The sequence below is a fragment of the Eleutherodactylus coqui genome, chromosome 6 (assembly GCF_035609145.1).
Source record: "Eleutherodactylus coqui strain aEleCoq1 chromosome 6, aEleCoq1.hap1, whole genome shotgun sequence".
NCBI lineage: Eukaryota > Metazoa > Chordata > Amphibia > Anura > Eleutherodactylidae > Eleutherodactylus > Eleutherodactylus coqui.
In genome coordinates this window covers 193,725,486-193,741,288 of record NC_089842.1, presented here as the reverse complement: position 1 = coordinate 193,741,288, position 15,803 = coordinate 193,725,486, and the positions used below count along the sequence as shown (strand labels likewise).

The 15,803-nt window shown below is 46.5% G+C and overlaps 1 protein-coding gene across 1 annotated transcript in view; it reads left to right on the top strand.

Moving 5' to 3' along the window:
* VPS39 (VPS39 subunit of HOPS complex) overlaps positions 1 to 15,803 on the top strand; it is a 76,320-nt gene that overhangs the window by 35,532 nt on the left and 24,985 nt on the right. Inside the window, exons 14-16 of the mRNA XM_066608541.1 lie at positions 7,123 to 7,264; positions 7,519 to 7,605; positions 10,062 to 10,135. Of these exons, the coding sequence (XP_066464638.1) occupies positions 7,123 to 7,264; positions 7,519 to 7,605; positions 10,062 to 10,135 (303 nt within the window). The remainder of the gene's footprint in view (positions 1 to 7,122; positions 7,265 to 7,518; positions 7,606 to 10,061; positions 10,136 to 15,803) is intronic.

The window sequence follows — 15,803 nt, the reverse complement described above, 5'->3', positions numbered from 1 at the left end:
GAGTAGAAAGGTCAGGATTGTTTCATGGAATGTGCGAGGCATGAGTGACCAGACAAAACGCTCGGCAATACTAGAAGTAATCAAGGAGCAGGGCATGGCAATTATATGCCTGCAGGAAACACACCTGTCAAAAGAAACCATAGATACACTCAAAGTGGGGGGAATGGGACAAAGCTTCCATTCTACACACACAAGATACTCCAGGGGGGTCAGTATATTGGTACACAAAAATATACCGTTCAAATGCCTGGCGCGAAAAATTGACCCAGAAGGCCGATTCATATGTCTACACTGGAGAATATACAATTACACATGTATCCTGGCCTCGGTATACATCCCGCCCCCATACAACAACACAGTAATGCGGCAAATAGGGTTTACAAATGATACGCCGGACGTACCAATCCTAATAATAGGCGACTTTAACTCGGTAATTAACCCCGCACAGGATAGATGAAGGACAGAAAATATAAGGGAGGAAAGGAACCTGACATCACTGGGCTGATTATTAAACGAAATATCACTAATAGACATATGGCGAACACGACACCCCACAAATAAACTTGCTATTCGACCACACATCAATCCCTATCCAGGATAGACCTAGCAATAGGGAACACTAGGCTATACAGTGACATAACTGCAATAGAATATTTGCCGAGGGTTATTTTTGATCATTCCATACTACGCCTAGATCTACAACACAGCAACGCCAGTAACTACACCCAAAAGAGGTGGAAATTAAACCCGCATTGGCTAAATCTACTAAATAAAGAAAACGGGAAAACAGCCCTAGCGGAATATTTTGAACTAAATAAAGGCACCACAAGTGTGACAGTCGGCTGGGAGGCCATGAAAGCATATATGAGGGGGGTATATATACAGCAAATCACTCAGGCAAAAAAGGGACACAGAGAGAGAGGGCAGAAACTACAGGTAAAACTGAAGGAAATGGAAGAAAATCACATAAAAGAGAATACCATAACAACACTTAACATATGGAAAGAAGCCCAAGAGGCCCTTAATAAATATACATTAGAAGCAGCTGCCACCAAAAACGGGTTCAGGAAGCAGGCATACTACGAGGAGGGAGAAAGAACGGGACATATGCTGGCAGTTATAGCCCGAGCACAAACTAGCCCCACATACATTATTGAATTAAAAAACGTACAAGGCGAAATCGTTAGGGACACAACATCCATAAGAGAGACTGCGCGGGAATACTACTCCTCCTTATACTCCTCAAAATTGGACAAATCAACAGAACAAATTGAGGAATACCTGGTGGGGATAGCAACACGTAGACTGACGGAAGAACAGAGAGAATTCCTAGATGCACCAATAGACTTGGAGGAACTACAGGAGGCAGTGAAAGATATGCAAAGCAACAAGGCCCCAGGAGAGGACGGCTTCCCAATAGAATTCTATAAACAGTATGCAGAAATCCTATTACCACACCTATTAGAGACAATGGAGGAGGCAGAACAGAAAGGGGAACTGCCACAAACAATGAGAAAGGCAAAGATAACAATTATATTAAAACCAGAGAAGGACCCCCTGTTGATGGACTCGTATAGGCCAATATCGCTGCTGAACGCAGACGTTAAAATAATAGCTAAAGTCCTAGCTAATAGACTAGAGTGGCCCCCGCCCTGGTACACCCGGATCAGAGCGGGTTTATACCAGCAAGATCAACAGCAACAAACATCCGCAGAGTATTCCTAAATTTACAAATACCAGTAGATAACGCCGGAGATAGAATCCTATGTTCATTAGACGCAGCTAAGGCGTTTGATAGCGTCAAATGGCAATACTTATGGAAAGTACTAGAAAAAATGGGATGTGGCCCAATATTTGTGAAACGGGTAAAACTCCTATATACCGGAGTGGAGGCGGATGTATTCATTAACGGGGGATCCTCAGAGACATTTCCATTATACAGAGGGACAAGACAGGGGTGCCCATTATCACCTCTCTTGTTCGCACTAGCAATAGAGCCCCTAGCGTGCAAAATAAGAACACACCAGGGAATAACAGGGTTTCAAAGGAAAAATACAGAGGAGAAAATCGCCTTGTACGCAGATGACATGTTGCTGTTCCTGGGGGATGGTGGAGAGTCCCTAGAAACTGCCATGCAAATAATTAAAGAATTCTGAACTTTCTCAGGACTTTCCATCAACTGGAATAAATCGGAAATACTTCCAATAGATAACCCCGAGATGCAAATCACTAACAGAGAAATAACCCTGAAATGTACACCAACAATTAAATATCTGGGAGTCAAAATCACCAATAAAGTTAGTGAGTACGCAAAAATAAATTTAGAACCACTCATGGAAAAGTGGAAACAAAAGCTCCACATATGGCGCAAATTACCTATGACAATTATTGGAAGAGCGAATCTCATAAAAATGATATGGATGCCGCAACTGCTATATCTAACACATAATGCCCTCCACTGGATAACACAAAAATTCTTCCATAAAGTCAGGGGACTATTTAGGGAACTCATATGGGGGGGGGGGAAGACGCCTAGGATCAAACTGGAACTGCTATATAATTCCAAAGAAAAGGGCGGACTGGCCCTACCCAACCCGTTTTCATATTTCATGGCCTCCCAGCTGCAACACCTCAGGGGGTGGGAGACGGAAGAGGTACAGGACGCCAGCTTCAGGATCCTTAAAGACTTCTTTGATGGGTCACATGTGTTCGAAACTCTGGAACGTGGAACGTTTAGAAGGAATGGCCAGAACGCCCCCACACTATTACTTATACATAGAGTGTGGTGGAAAGCCAGAAATATGCTTGGTATAACAGGCTGCACACAGCACACCCCCATATGGAATAATCCATACTTACCAGAGGTTAACAAGCTACAAGGCTTCCAGGGATGGAAAGACAGGGGAGTCAGAAGGATGGGACAGATACTGGAGGGGGGGAGCTGAAAACACTTGAACAGCTAAGACAGAACTACGACATTCCTAATGGGGACTTTTATAAATACCTACAGCTTAGGCATGCTATACAAGCAGAGAAGAGCACGGCAGGGATAACAGTGTCAACAAACACAGTGGCGGATATTATAGGGAAGGCTACCACCACAGCGGGGAAAATATCTATATATATACTCTTATATACAAGATACGGTCAATGCCCACAACCCGATACTAACAAAAGCAAAATGGGAAGCAGATATAGGTCCCATTGAGGAGTCGCACTGGGAGGAGATCCTACAAATGACACCCAAACTATCACACAGAATATCACAAATATTCCTAATACATAGAGTTTACCGTACTCCGGCCTTCCTGCATAACATAGGTATGAGAACCTCTCCGATATGTGTAAGGTGCAAAACCCACACGGCGGACCTAATCCACATGCTATGGAGATGCCCGAAACTGCACAGATACTGGGCGGAAATACGAGATGCAATAAACGCAGCATTCGGCATAAACATAGACTTCACACCATACGTATGCATACTAGGATATACGCATGATCTTGCATTAGATGATAATGAAAAACTGGCGGTATCCAGACTATTGTATATAGCTAGAAAGACAATAGCTCAACACTGGCTAGATAAAGAACCGCCTACACTAGGGGAATTCAAAAACAAGGTCAACCAAATTTTACCATGGGAAAAAAGTATATATACTAAACGCAAGACCAGCCAAAAATACTACGATATATGGTTGAGATGGATACACGCCCAGAGCCAGACAAGAAATGACGGAACCAATATATGGGGGGTGGGGGGGTGAGCCGTGTGGGTTGGTACCAACAGGTTGGGGACCTGACCCGGGAGAGGAGTAGAAGTAAATAAGACATAGTAAAATAAGTATATGCAATGTATAAAGGGAATAAGGGAAATAGTTATATATATAAAAATGTTATAAAGATATGTAAAAGATGAAAAGTTAAATAAAAATACTTTCAATGGAAAAAAAAAAGGCATAGCTAGGCTTGTGCCTATCTCTCTTTAAATATTCTAATAAAAGATTGTTTTACATAGTTGTACATCTTCAGTGGATCCAACCTCTGTGAACTGATGTCATTTGTTAAAGATTTCAGTGACCTTTACAGTGATATGGTAGCTGGTATATGTAGTCCAAACTGCAGGTAGCATCTAACAAAAAACAACTAAATCTTATTTGTATAGCGCCAACTTATTCTGCAGTGCTTTCAGGTAATTTATTAGCCCCACCAAACTGGGTACTCATTTTACTGACCTCAGAAAGATAGAAGGCTGAGTCGGCCACCTGAACCAGGTTGGGATTGAACTTGCAATTTTCAGGTCGAGAGTGAGAGTTTAGGACTACATTTCTGCTGTGTTGGTACTCTGCTCCACACGGGGCTCCTACCCGGCGTTTCAACCACTTCTCGGGCCTGGTGATTGTTCAGATTGCTTTCGGTCACCACGACCAACCACATGACTAACTTCATGGTTGGTCACTTCTGGGGCCTGCGCTACTTCAGTTGCGTGCTCTTTCATTCTTCTCCCCTTCCAGTCTGATCCAGTCGTCTCCCCTTCCAGCCTGGCGCACTTCATCGGTCTCATCCAGCTGTCCCGTGCTCCTTCAACCACCTCCTTTTCTAGCCTGTCACTACTCAGTCATGAAAAAGGTGTTTCCTTCACATCTGCATGGAAAATGCGGTAGTTGCCAATAGGTGCTCACATCCGGCCACCGCTCAGTTGGTCAAGCGACTCTTTCGGACCAGCCAGTGAACCTGTCCCAGGGACATCCACTGCCAGTCCTGAACCAGAATAGGGACGCTCTCTCTTGTTGGCGGACCCCACCAAAGCCTACAGGTAGATTGTGGAGATGCTGGTCAGGACATCCAGGCAGAACCCAACTGAAGAGTCCGATGCTGAGGAATCATTCCTAGGCAAACTCACACGGCAGGCTTCAAAACTTCATCTGCAGGACCTTGATTCCTCTGCCACAATAGACTCCTCCTTTCTATGTCTTAGACATTCACATAATACATTCCCCTCTCATTCAGAATTTGAGAAGATCCTGGTCAAAGAGTGGTTAGCTGTGGATAAATGTTTTCTCAAGGCTAAGCACTTGGGGAATGGATACATAAATGTTTGAGTAGCCAGTTAAAAGATGGTGGTCTTCACCATCAGTGGATGCTCCAGTGTCTCGCCTATCCAAACGCACTACACTGCCCCTGGCAGATATGTCTTCTCTTAAGGACCAACTTAGTAGACTACTAAAATCCTTTGCCAAGTCATCTTTCAAGGTGACCGGGTCAACCTTTTGCCCTTCTTTTCTTCTTTGTGGATTAATAGGGCCACTTCCGAATTCGCGAACCACCTAAACCAAGGCATCCTCTCCGGTGCCCCACAAGAGGAGCTGGCTCTTTAGCTCTCCCAAACAGGCAAGTTCCTCAAGGCCTTCCTGAATGAGGCCAGGCTATTAGCTCGTTCCTCTGCCCTTTTTGTTGCAATTTGTTGCACCTTATGGTTAAAGTGTTGGTCAGCAGACCTCACCTCCAAGAAGTCTTTCACTGGTCTCCCATTACGAAAAAAGGTTTCAGCTTCCAAAGTACAGATCTACTGTATGCTGCCAGGAAAAATTAACCGCCAAAAATGCCCATCCTTCAAACTGCAGCCTTCCTTACGTTCCCGACAACCAATTCCTCCATACAAACATCTCAGCTATTCGCATTCTGGGTGTGGAAAATTGAATGGCAGACTTCCTCAGCAAGGAAACCATAGTATTCCCCAATGAACAGACGAGAAAAGGATTTTACAGTCAGTAATAAAAAAAATCCTGTTTCCCATGTATACACACTCGGCAGCTCATTCTGAAAAGTTATTTAAAAAGTTAGGTACAATGCAACACGATTTTTTTTTTTAAATCTCTATAAGTACAACAAAATGGCTTAAAAAGCAAAACTTATGGCTCGAGGCTTGTGTTCCTGATTTGTTTTAAAGACCCTAGCGGCACCGCTGCATTTGAGCAATAAGTAAAAACAGTTTAGGGAGAGAGGAGCCTGAGAAGCACAATTGACTTTTTGATGTAATATTCATTAAAGTTCTTGCTAACTATGTTTCACCTGATGAAGTAGGCAGGTTTCTTAGCTTCTCTGAAGCCTGCTTTCTTTCCAACACTATTGAGTCCACAAACTCCATGAGAATGCGGTGATGGCTGTAATCGCCCCATGGTCCTGATGTAGATACGCTGCAGTTTTGTTTGTCTTTTTCTCAGACAACATTGCTGTCCGCTGGATCTTGCTATGCTATGAGATTTGACCCTTAATTGGTTTGTCTGCTCTCTGATAGCTTAGGGCTGGTTTACTCCCAACATTCAGCCTGCGTTCAGGCTTTCCATCTCTCTGTACCGTTTTTGAAACAGAAAGATGGAATTAAACAATTTAGTTTTTTCCCCCAACTGATTTTAGTCGGTCTTCAAAAAAAACTGCAAGTTTTCAGTTGGCTTCCATTCCATTAGATTTCCATGTTTTTGTTTTGTTTTTTTTCTTTCTTTTTTTATGCTGCGCTATTTGTCTGATTTTAAAAAAGAAAAAACAAACGCCTAACGGAACAGAAGCAGACTGAAAGTCCGTTTAATTCTGTTTTTATTCCATCTCTCTTCTCCAAAAACGGAACAGAGAGACTGAAAGTTTGAGTGTAGGCTGAACGTTATAAACACGCCCTTATAAGTGAAGAGCCATTTAGCCTATAGATAAGAATTAGGGCTCCCACCCACTTGAGCTTTTTTAACACTGCGATATTGCTTAGTTTTTAACGCGATTGTCAATGTGACTTTCTAATGTTAAAAACGCATCGCAAGTTTGTCCTCTTAGTTTTTAACGCGATTGTCAATGTGACTTTCTAATGTTAAAAACGCATCGCAAGTTTGTCCTTTTGCGATTTTTGTGCGAAGTGTTTTTAACATTAGAAAGTCTCATTGATGATCGCGTTAAAAACGCTGCGATATTACAGCGTTAAAAAAATGCAAGTGGGTAGGAGCCCTTATAGGCAGTACACAAGACTAGGCACTAACATCCCATATGCTCCTACATTTTAATATTTCTTTTCTGTATAATTGAGATTAATTGCTAGTATACTAATCTTGGTAGTGTGATATTATCTATCTCTATTAGACTAATGTGGCTCTAGTGGCACCTCTACTGCGGCTAGAGAATAATCATTGCCACGTGGAAGAGAGCGAACATGTGCTGAAGAAGGCGCACAAATACAGTGAGCTCATCATCCTTTATGAGAAAAAAGGCCTTCATGAAAAAGGTAAAGCAATATATGAATTTGTTTTTGCAAAAATTTGTGACTTTTGCTGTCTGCACCACAGTCTGCCAATTTTGTATTCTGGTGGAAATATTGTTTAAAAAAAACATCATTTGAAATGCCGGTCTTAATTAATTTTCTCCAGTGTCTATAAATGTTTACAAAACCATAAATGTTACTACAACAAGAAATACCCAAGTCCAGTAATGTAATTGTGATTATTATACTATGTAGTCTGATGGTGATCTTTTCTGCAGCTCTAATGGTACTGGTTGACCAGTCAAAAAAAGCCAATTCACCATTGAAAGGTCATGAAAGAACTGTACAGTACCTGCAAAGATTAGGTGAGTTTGAAAACCTTTCTCTCAATTAATACCATCGTAATGACAGATGTTAATTAGGAGGAATGCCTATTTTTTTTATTCCAAAGACTTTAAGAACAATGTTATTTTTACCTTGTAAAGATTCGTTCTCACAGCCTCAGTTAACTATTTTCGTTTCTCTGTTCTAGCTGAGGAGGCGAGAAATGGAAATATAAACACATACCTTTCCTTTTTCCCCATTTTTGAAAAAAAAAAAAAAAAAAGAAAAATTTGCATATAATTCTGTTGCATTTCTTTTTTTCAAACTGTATACATAACGCAGCTGCCGGCGCTATTTGTTCAGTTTGGAAAACTAAATTGAAACGTGACGGAATTAAACAGGATTTTTTTCCTAATTTTTATTTTTACATGCAGCCACTAAAATCAATGGAATGAAGAACGTAAACGTTTTTTTTTTTTAACAGTTTTTTTATTTCCATTTCTCTGTCAAACGGAACAGAGAAACGGAAATGGTTAAGTGAGGCTAATATCTGTGAGAATGAGCCCTAAGCTTGTCTCAGACAATCTGAATTTGTTGACCATTGGGTATTATTAATTACTCACACTAGACCATGAAAAAGTATTTTGCAGTTCCTTCTAACAAAATTTTATACAACAAAGAAAACCTGATAAAACAGTTTACAGTTACACCGGCTAAACCTGTACAAGAAAATATAATTACAGCATTATGGGTTTTCCAATATCCGTAAAAAAATGATTATGGCACACCACAGGTCCTACACTCCAAACGCTGCTTTTTATGAAAAAAAACACCTCCCTGGCTGCTCTCGGGGGCCTCCACCAACAATTGGTGCCCTAAGCACTAGACTTCCAATGTCTAGTGGGAAATACCCCTGCCTTCAGGTATAAAACATAAAACCATTTAGAGCAGGAGTACTCAACTAGATCCACTTGCTAATGAGGGAAAACAAGGCACGTAATTGCAATTACGTACAAATTTCAGTACGATTGCAGCGATACCAAATGTGTAGTGTTTTGTATATTTCACGTAATACCTTTGCACTGTAGAACACTTAACTTGCCATATTCTGAGAGCCATCAGACTTTTTCCCATCAGTGGAGCTGTGTGAGGGATACCAGTTCTACACAGTGATTAGCAATTACAATGCAGTCACCTCCAGTGATCATAGGTGAAATCTTCTCTGGTGATGTCTGCTTTTGTTTTACTCCTCTATCTGAGACCAGACCGCCCTGATCAGCTGCGACTCATGTCTGCACTCTTCCCATCCTGCCACTACTTCCCAGTGCCCCTCTCAGTAACTCCCCCATAATAAATAGTGCCCCATTAATTATACTGCCCCCTCCTACTTATGCTGACCCCCTGTGGTCTCTTAGGCGGGCCCCTGCCCGCGGCCGAGGCCTTTTTTTTTTTTTTTTTTAACCTGTCTGGGTCTTCTCCCTCAGGTCCAGATCATCCTTCTTTTGCGAACCGTGTGCATGTGCAGTATGTTTGTTTGTTTTGTTTTTTTTTGTATTTTTAAACTCCTGTTTTCCCGTGGATCCGTGGCACGACTTCAATGGAAGCCATCAGTGCAGGATCCACACAGAAATGGAGCATGCTGCAATTTGTTTTCCGGACAGAAGGTCCGCAAATCAAATCTGCATGCTTTAATTTGCTGACGCCCATGCATCCCTATGGGCGGCTTGATTTGCGGATCTCCCACGCTGGTGGCACATGCGGATTCCACAAATTTAAATCCACCCATGGACATGAGGCCTTAGTGACCTCGTGTGGCTACTTTGGTTGTAGTGCCCCACCATCCACCCCTCCACTAACTCTTCTATCATCCAGTCCCATGTAAAAATGGCACTCTCCCTCCCTTCATCTCCTCATCATATTGTTCCATGCAAAGAAAAATCACTCCTCCTTCAACTTCAACATGTAACAGTCCCATGTAAACACCTCCACCTCCCACCTCCCCCTCATTATCTTCTCTTAAAGTCCCATGTAAAATACTCAACACTGCCCCCTACCTACAGTCCCTCAATATAACCCTCCAACATGCAATCCTACGAAAAACAGATCTTCCGCACCTTTCACAAGATCTCATTTTCAGTCCCACTTAAAACACCTTTTTATCCTCTCTTCTGCTCCATCGAACATACAGTCCCATATAAAATCCTCCCTCCACCAGTACATACATGTAGATGAGCTCCGTGCTGCCTCCTGCTATGAGCCACAGCATAGCTTTGTCCTTAGCCCCTACTACCCAGACTCCTGTTCTTAAGATGACTGACAGTCCAGACCCGTGAGAACAGCGAAGCTACATAGCGTCAGGTCTGGTTAGTGTGATCACGCTGTAAGGTGTCAGTGGAGGAAAGAGGGGGAACTGGCTGCGGCTCCTTTTGCTGGTCCAGACAGCAAAATGTGCAATATTGTTCTATGACCTAAAAAGTTAATCTCGCCATTTCCACAGGAGCAGAAAAAATTTCTCTGATCTTCGAGTACTGTGTCTGGGTCCTGAGAGATTATCCTGAAGATGGCTTAAAGGTAACAAACTTTTTAGATCATTTGATTTTAATAAGTGGCCTGAATAGAGAGAAACATTGTATACTTTGGTTTATTCTGAAAATTTCTGCTAACTGAAGGATTTCTGCGCTGCAGCGTATTTTTATTTTCACTTTCTGCCAATACACCACAGCTGTCCATGTGAATAAACAAGAAAATGTAATTTAGAACGGAACTTGATCGCAGCTATTCTTCTTTCATTCGATTATTGGTTTTTTTCTGCGATTCTGTGAGCGTAGAAACGCAAACGGTCGTGTGAAAGAGGCCTTAAGATGAAATGGCACATGATCCTGTTGCATTGGTAATAATTACAGAATATATACAGATAAATACATATTTCATGTGTCCAAGTAACAATACACGTAGTCCAAGCACCAGGGCCTACCAGACAACCAGGGACGGAAAACTGTGTTTTCTCGTCCGTAGCATTGGGGGCCACAGCCTAGACCATGGGATATAGCCACTGCCCTAGGAGGCGACACTAAGCAGAAAGTGTTAGCTCCTCCCACCGGCTATATCCCCCCTGCAGGTACTCAGTTAATCAGTGTTTAGCTTAGTGTCTACAAGGAGGCAGACGTGGGAATCCGGGAAGTCGGAGCTTTTCCCTGGCTTTTCCGTCCTCCCGGGGGAGACGCAAGCAGAGGGTGTCTCCACCACTTCTGTGGCGTCTCACCCAGAGAAGAAAAAGGGGCCCGACCCTGCAATGCGCATTGGCGTCGGTAACCCGCCAGCTATAGGGCTCCCCCTCCCTGGAGTGGCGCACTGGGTCCAGTGACGCATAGGCGAAGTCCTGCTGGAACCGTCGACGTGGTGGCCAGGCTACTGACACTGCTCCCCCTCCCCTGACGGGCACGAGACCAGGCGGATACCTTAAGAAGCAGGACGGCAGCAGCAGCAGACGGCGGAACAGGGTCCCGCCAGCAGCAGGCATGCAGGCACGGCATTCTGGCAGGACTCCAAGAGAGCGGGACACCGCCGGGCAGCACACCGCCGGGCGCGGCGCTCCGGGGGGGCGGGGCGCCAGCGCAAGGCCGGGAAATGCCTCTTCCAGATCAGATGGACGTCTTGGTGTAATGCTGAGGCATTGACCGGGCAGGACACCGCCGGACGTGGCGCCCCGGGGGGCGGGGCGCCGCCGCGAGGCTGGGAAAACGTCACTTCCGGGGCAAGCCACGCCCCCTCCGCCCCGCGGTGAATTGAAAAGGGTGGCCAGGCAGCACAATGGCTGCTCGCAACAGCAGGACAGGTTCCTTCCCGTCCCTGCTGAGTCCTGCACTGTGTGCAGTGCCCTGCAGCACATGGCAGCCTTCCCTGACAGGGTCTTGCAAGCAGACCCATTGCCGCAGAAGTAGCACCTGAACAGCAGCAGCACCTGCCGTAACGGGCACCAGCCGCGACAGCAGCACCCGCAGTACTGATCAGACGCCTGCCAGACCACCAGCGCCATCTCTTCCGTGTGGTGGACCCACGTCGACGTCTGACGGTCTTAGGCTTCGGGACCAGAGGCTCCAGCTGGATCAGGGGAACGCCTAAACAGCTGCTAGACCTGGTAAGCCCTGCCAAGGCAGCACTTCGCGGTGTTCCCCTCTCCCACCCTCCGTCCCCCCTGCAGGTACTCCTGCGGCAGTACGAGGAAGTCCCTCATTTCCTGAGGTTTCCCTTTTCCGCCATGTCTGACCCCAGATCAGAGGGTTCCAGCCCGGGGAGGGTGAAGTATTACGCATGCAACATTAAGTTTGCCTGCGGTCAAATGGACCCCCGCTGCACAAAGTGTACCACAGCACGCCCAGTTCCAGGGACCCCTGTGCCCCCCGCCGCCCCTGTGGAACTGGGGGCTGAACCCAAATGGGCTAGGTCCTTGGCCGCCGCAGTTTCCGGCTTAACCACCTCTTCGGTGGCAATTTTGCGCCGGTTAGAATCCAGCCCTGAAGTTTCCTCTTCGGAATATGCGCGCGGGAGGGCACACAAAAGGAGGAGGTCCCGCAGCATCGTCCCTTTCTGACCTGGATGACGAGCAGGTGTCGCGATTGGCGACCCTAATGGACAGTCTAGTAATAGCTGTAAGAGAGACTCTCCAAGTGACGGAAGAACCGGCAGAAGCAATGCCGTCCACGGTGTCATTTAAACGCCAGAAAAGGCCACGGCAGGCCTTTCCGGACCATCAGGACTTCACGGATGGCATTAACAAGGAGTGGCAGAATCCTGATAAAAAATTTAGGCAACCCGGAAAGACTTGGGAGGTTACATACCCCTTCTCAGGGAATCTGATAAAAAAGTGGTCAGCCCCCCCAGCGGTGGACCCACCGGTGTCACGACTATAAAGAGGCACGGCGTTACCAACAGCTGAGGTGGCAACCCTGACAAATCCTCAGGACAGAAAACTCGACACATTAGCTAAAGCAGTGTTTCAGTCCGCAGGCACTGCCCTGCAGCCGATTTTTGCGGCCGCGTGGGTAAGCAAAACCGCAGGAGCCTGGGCCAAACAACTGCGCAAGGACATCTTGGCGGGCGCTCCACCTAGTGAGCTACTGGAAGCGAAAGACAATATTATACAGGCGAACAAATTCGTGTGTGTGGCAGAACTGGATGCAGCTAAATTCGTGGCTCGAGCATCCGCCGCGTCTGTCGCAGCAAGGCGAACCCTTTGGCTAAAAAGCTGGTCGGTCGATTCAGCGTCAAAAATGGTCCTGACAAAATTACCCTTCGAGGGTAACAGGCTCTTTGGGGCCAAGTTAGACGATTTGATAAAGGATGCCACAGGCGGCAAGAGCACGTCCTTACTGCAGATACCACCAAGAAAAGAAAAACCTCCGCTAAAGAAAAAACGTTCTTTCGGTCCTTTCGCCGTTTTACGCCCCGGCCCAGGGCAGTGGTCCCAATCTAGGAGGACCCCGACTGACCCAGGAAAGGGTCCAACCTTCAAGTCGAAACAGGTATGGCGATCCCAACCGGGAACTTCAAGGCCTTCCGGGTCGAAAAATGCAGCATGAGTTCTCGCCCCCACCCAGTGTCACCCGGGTGGGGGGCAGGCTCTCCCGATTTCGGGAGATATGGTGGAGTCGAGTGAGCGACGCCTGGGTGCGGGAGGTCGTGGCCTTCGGGTATGCGATTGAGTTCGTGACTCTACCACAAGACTCGTTCTGCAAGTCCAGGGTGCCAGCCACCCCGAAAGGAGTAGCCAATCTACGATTAGCAGTGAAGAACCTTCTGGCACAGGGGGTGGTAAAACCAGTGCCAGCAGGGCAAGAGGAGCAAGGTTTCTATTCAGATCTCTTCCTAGTACCCAAGAAAGATGGGAGGGTCAGACCGGTACTAGACTTGAGGCGATTGAATCAGTTCCTCAAAACAAGGCATTTCCAGATGGAGTCGATCAAATCCATCATGACCTCCATGGAGCTGGGGGAATTTTTGTCTTCAGTAGACATCAAAGACGCATACCTCCATATTCCCATTCGGGAAGCACACCAGAAATTCCTGCGCTTCGAGACACAAGGGAGACATTTTCAGTTTGCGGCACTGGCGTTCGGCCTTTCAACCTCGCCGAGGGTATTTACAAAAATCCTGGCAGCAGTGATGGCTCTCCTCCACTCAAAAGGTATAGTGGCCATACCATATCTGGACGATGTCCTAATAAAAGCACCCTCACAGGACAGCAATATCAGGAATTTACGCATCACGGTGGTAACATTGGAAGAATTTGGCTGGATAATAAACCACGACAAATCGTGCCTAGTACCAGCACAACATCTAGAATTTCTAGGCATGGTGTTCGACACCAGTCAGCACCGCGTTCTACTACCTCAAACAAAGGTAGACAAACTTCTACACGGTGTACGGTCCCTGATGCAGAAAGGATCACGGTCCATCAGGTACTGCATGAGTATTCTGGGCCAGATGGTAGCAGCATTCGAGGCAGTACCCTTTGCCCAGTTCAGATCGAGGGCTCTTCAACATCTGATATTGACCCGCTGGAACAAGTCCGTACTGTCCCTGGATCAACAAATCTGGATAACTCCTCAGGTTCAGGACACACTGAAGTGGTGGCTGAAGCCCGGCAGACTTCAGGTGGGACGGTCATTGGGCCCAAAACGGTGGGTAATACTGACCACAGACGCCAGCCGCTCGGACTGGTGTGGAACACTGGGGGGCCAGTCTACTCAGGGAGTATGGTCGCAGAGGGAGACGATGTTGCATATCAACATTCTGGAATTACGAACCATATACTTGACTCTTCGGCACTTCAGGTTCAGCCTCGAGGGGAAGGATGTGCATATCCAGACGGACAACACTACAGCCGTAGCCTACGTCAACCATCAAGCGGGCACACGGAGCACGGCAGTAATGAACGAGGTAGCTCGTATACTGACGTGGGCAGAGAGTCACCTAAAATCGATATCAGCAGTCTACATCCCAGGCGTAGACAATTGGGTGGCAGATTATCTAAGCCGAGAGACCGTGGATCCCGGCGAATGGGCTTTACACCCGGAGGTACTTCAGATGATATGTCGGAAATGGGGCACTCCAGACGTGGACCTCATGGCGTCCAGAATGAATTACAAAATCCTTCCGTTTGCGGCCCGAGCTCGGGATCTGCAGGCGGTGGCAACAGACGCACTGACCATCCCGTGGGAGGGATACAAGCTTTTGTACATATTTCCTCCGATTCCTCTCATACCAAGAGTATTAGGGAAGATCAAACAGGAGGGACGACCAGCGATATTAATAGCACCAGATTGGCCAAGAAGAAGCTGGTATGCGAGCGTCATAGAGATGCTGATCAACGCACCATGGCAACTGCCGGATCGAAGAGACCTGCTGTCCCAAGGGCCTTTACTACATCCGGATTCCAGGTCTCTACGTTTAACGGCTTGGCTGTTGAGACCGAGGTGTTAAGGAAACTGTGATTCGGACAATGATGCAGGCCAGGAAGCCGGCCTCGTCGGCTATCTATTAAAGGGTCTGGAAACGCTTCTTTGGCTGGTGCGAAGAACGACACGCCCAGCCAATGCAATTTTTATTGGCAAGAATCCTGGCTTTCCTGCAGTCTGGCCTCGAAGCAGGATTAAGTGTAGGCTCGCTAAGAGGGCAGGTATCAGCGCTGACGGTGCTATTTCAGAGACCAATCGCAAGCAGATTGGCTGTGCGAACATTCCTACAGGGAGTCGCCCATACGACACCCCCGTTAAAACCACCGGTCCAAGCATGGGACCTCAGCCTTGTATTGGAGGCTATGACTGACCCGCCGTTTGAACCAATGAGAGAAATTCCTATACGGCTGCTAACCTGGAAGGTAATATTCCTGGTCGCCATTACCTCTATTCGTAGGGTCTCGGAATTGGCGGCCCTGTCGATACAGACCCCCTATATGGTTTTACATCAGGATAAGGTGGTGCTGAGGCAGTCACCAGAGTTCCTGCCGAAAGTGGTGTCGGCTTTTTACATCAATGAAGATAGCATCCTGCCTTCCTTTTGCCCGGCACCAGTACACACGAAGGAAAAGGCGCTGCACCGCCTGGACCTGGTGAGGGCGTCGAAAATTTATGTGGAGAGAACCAAAGAGTTCCGTAAACAGACACTCTCTTTGTGATTCCGGAGGGGCTCGGCAGCCTCAAAAGTAACCATATCTAAATGGATAAGGTCCTTGATAGCA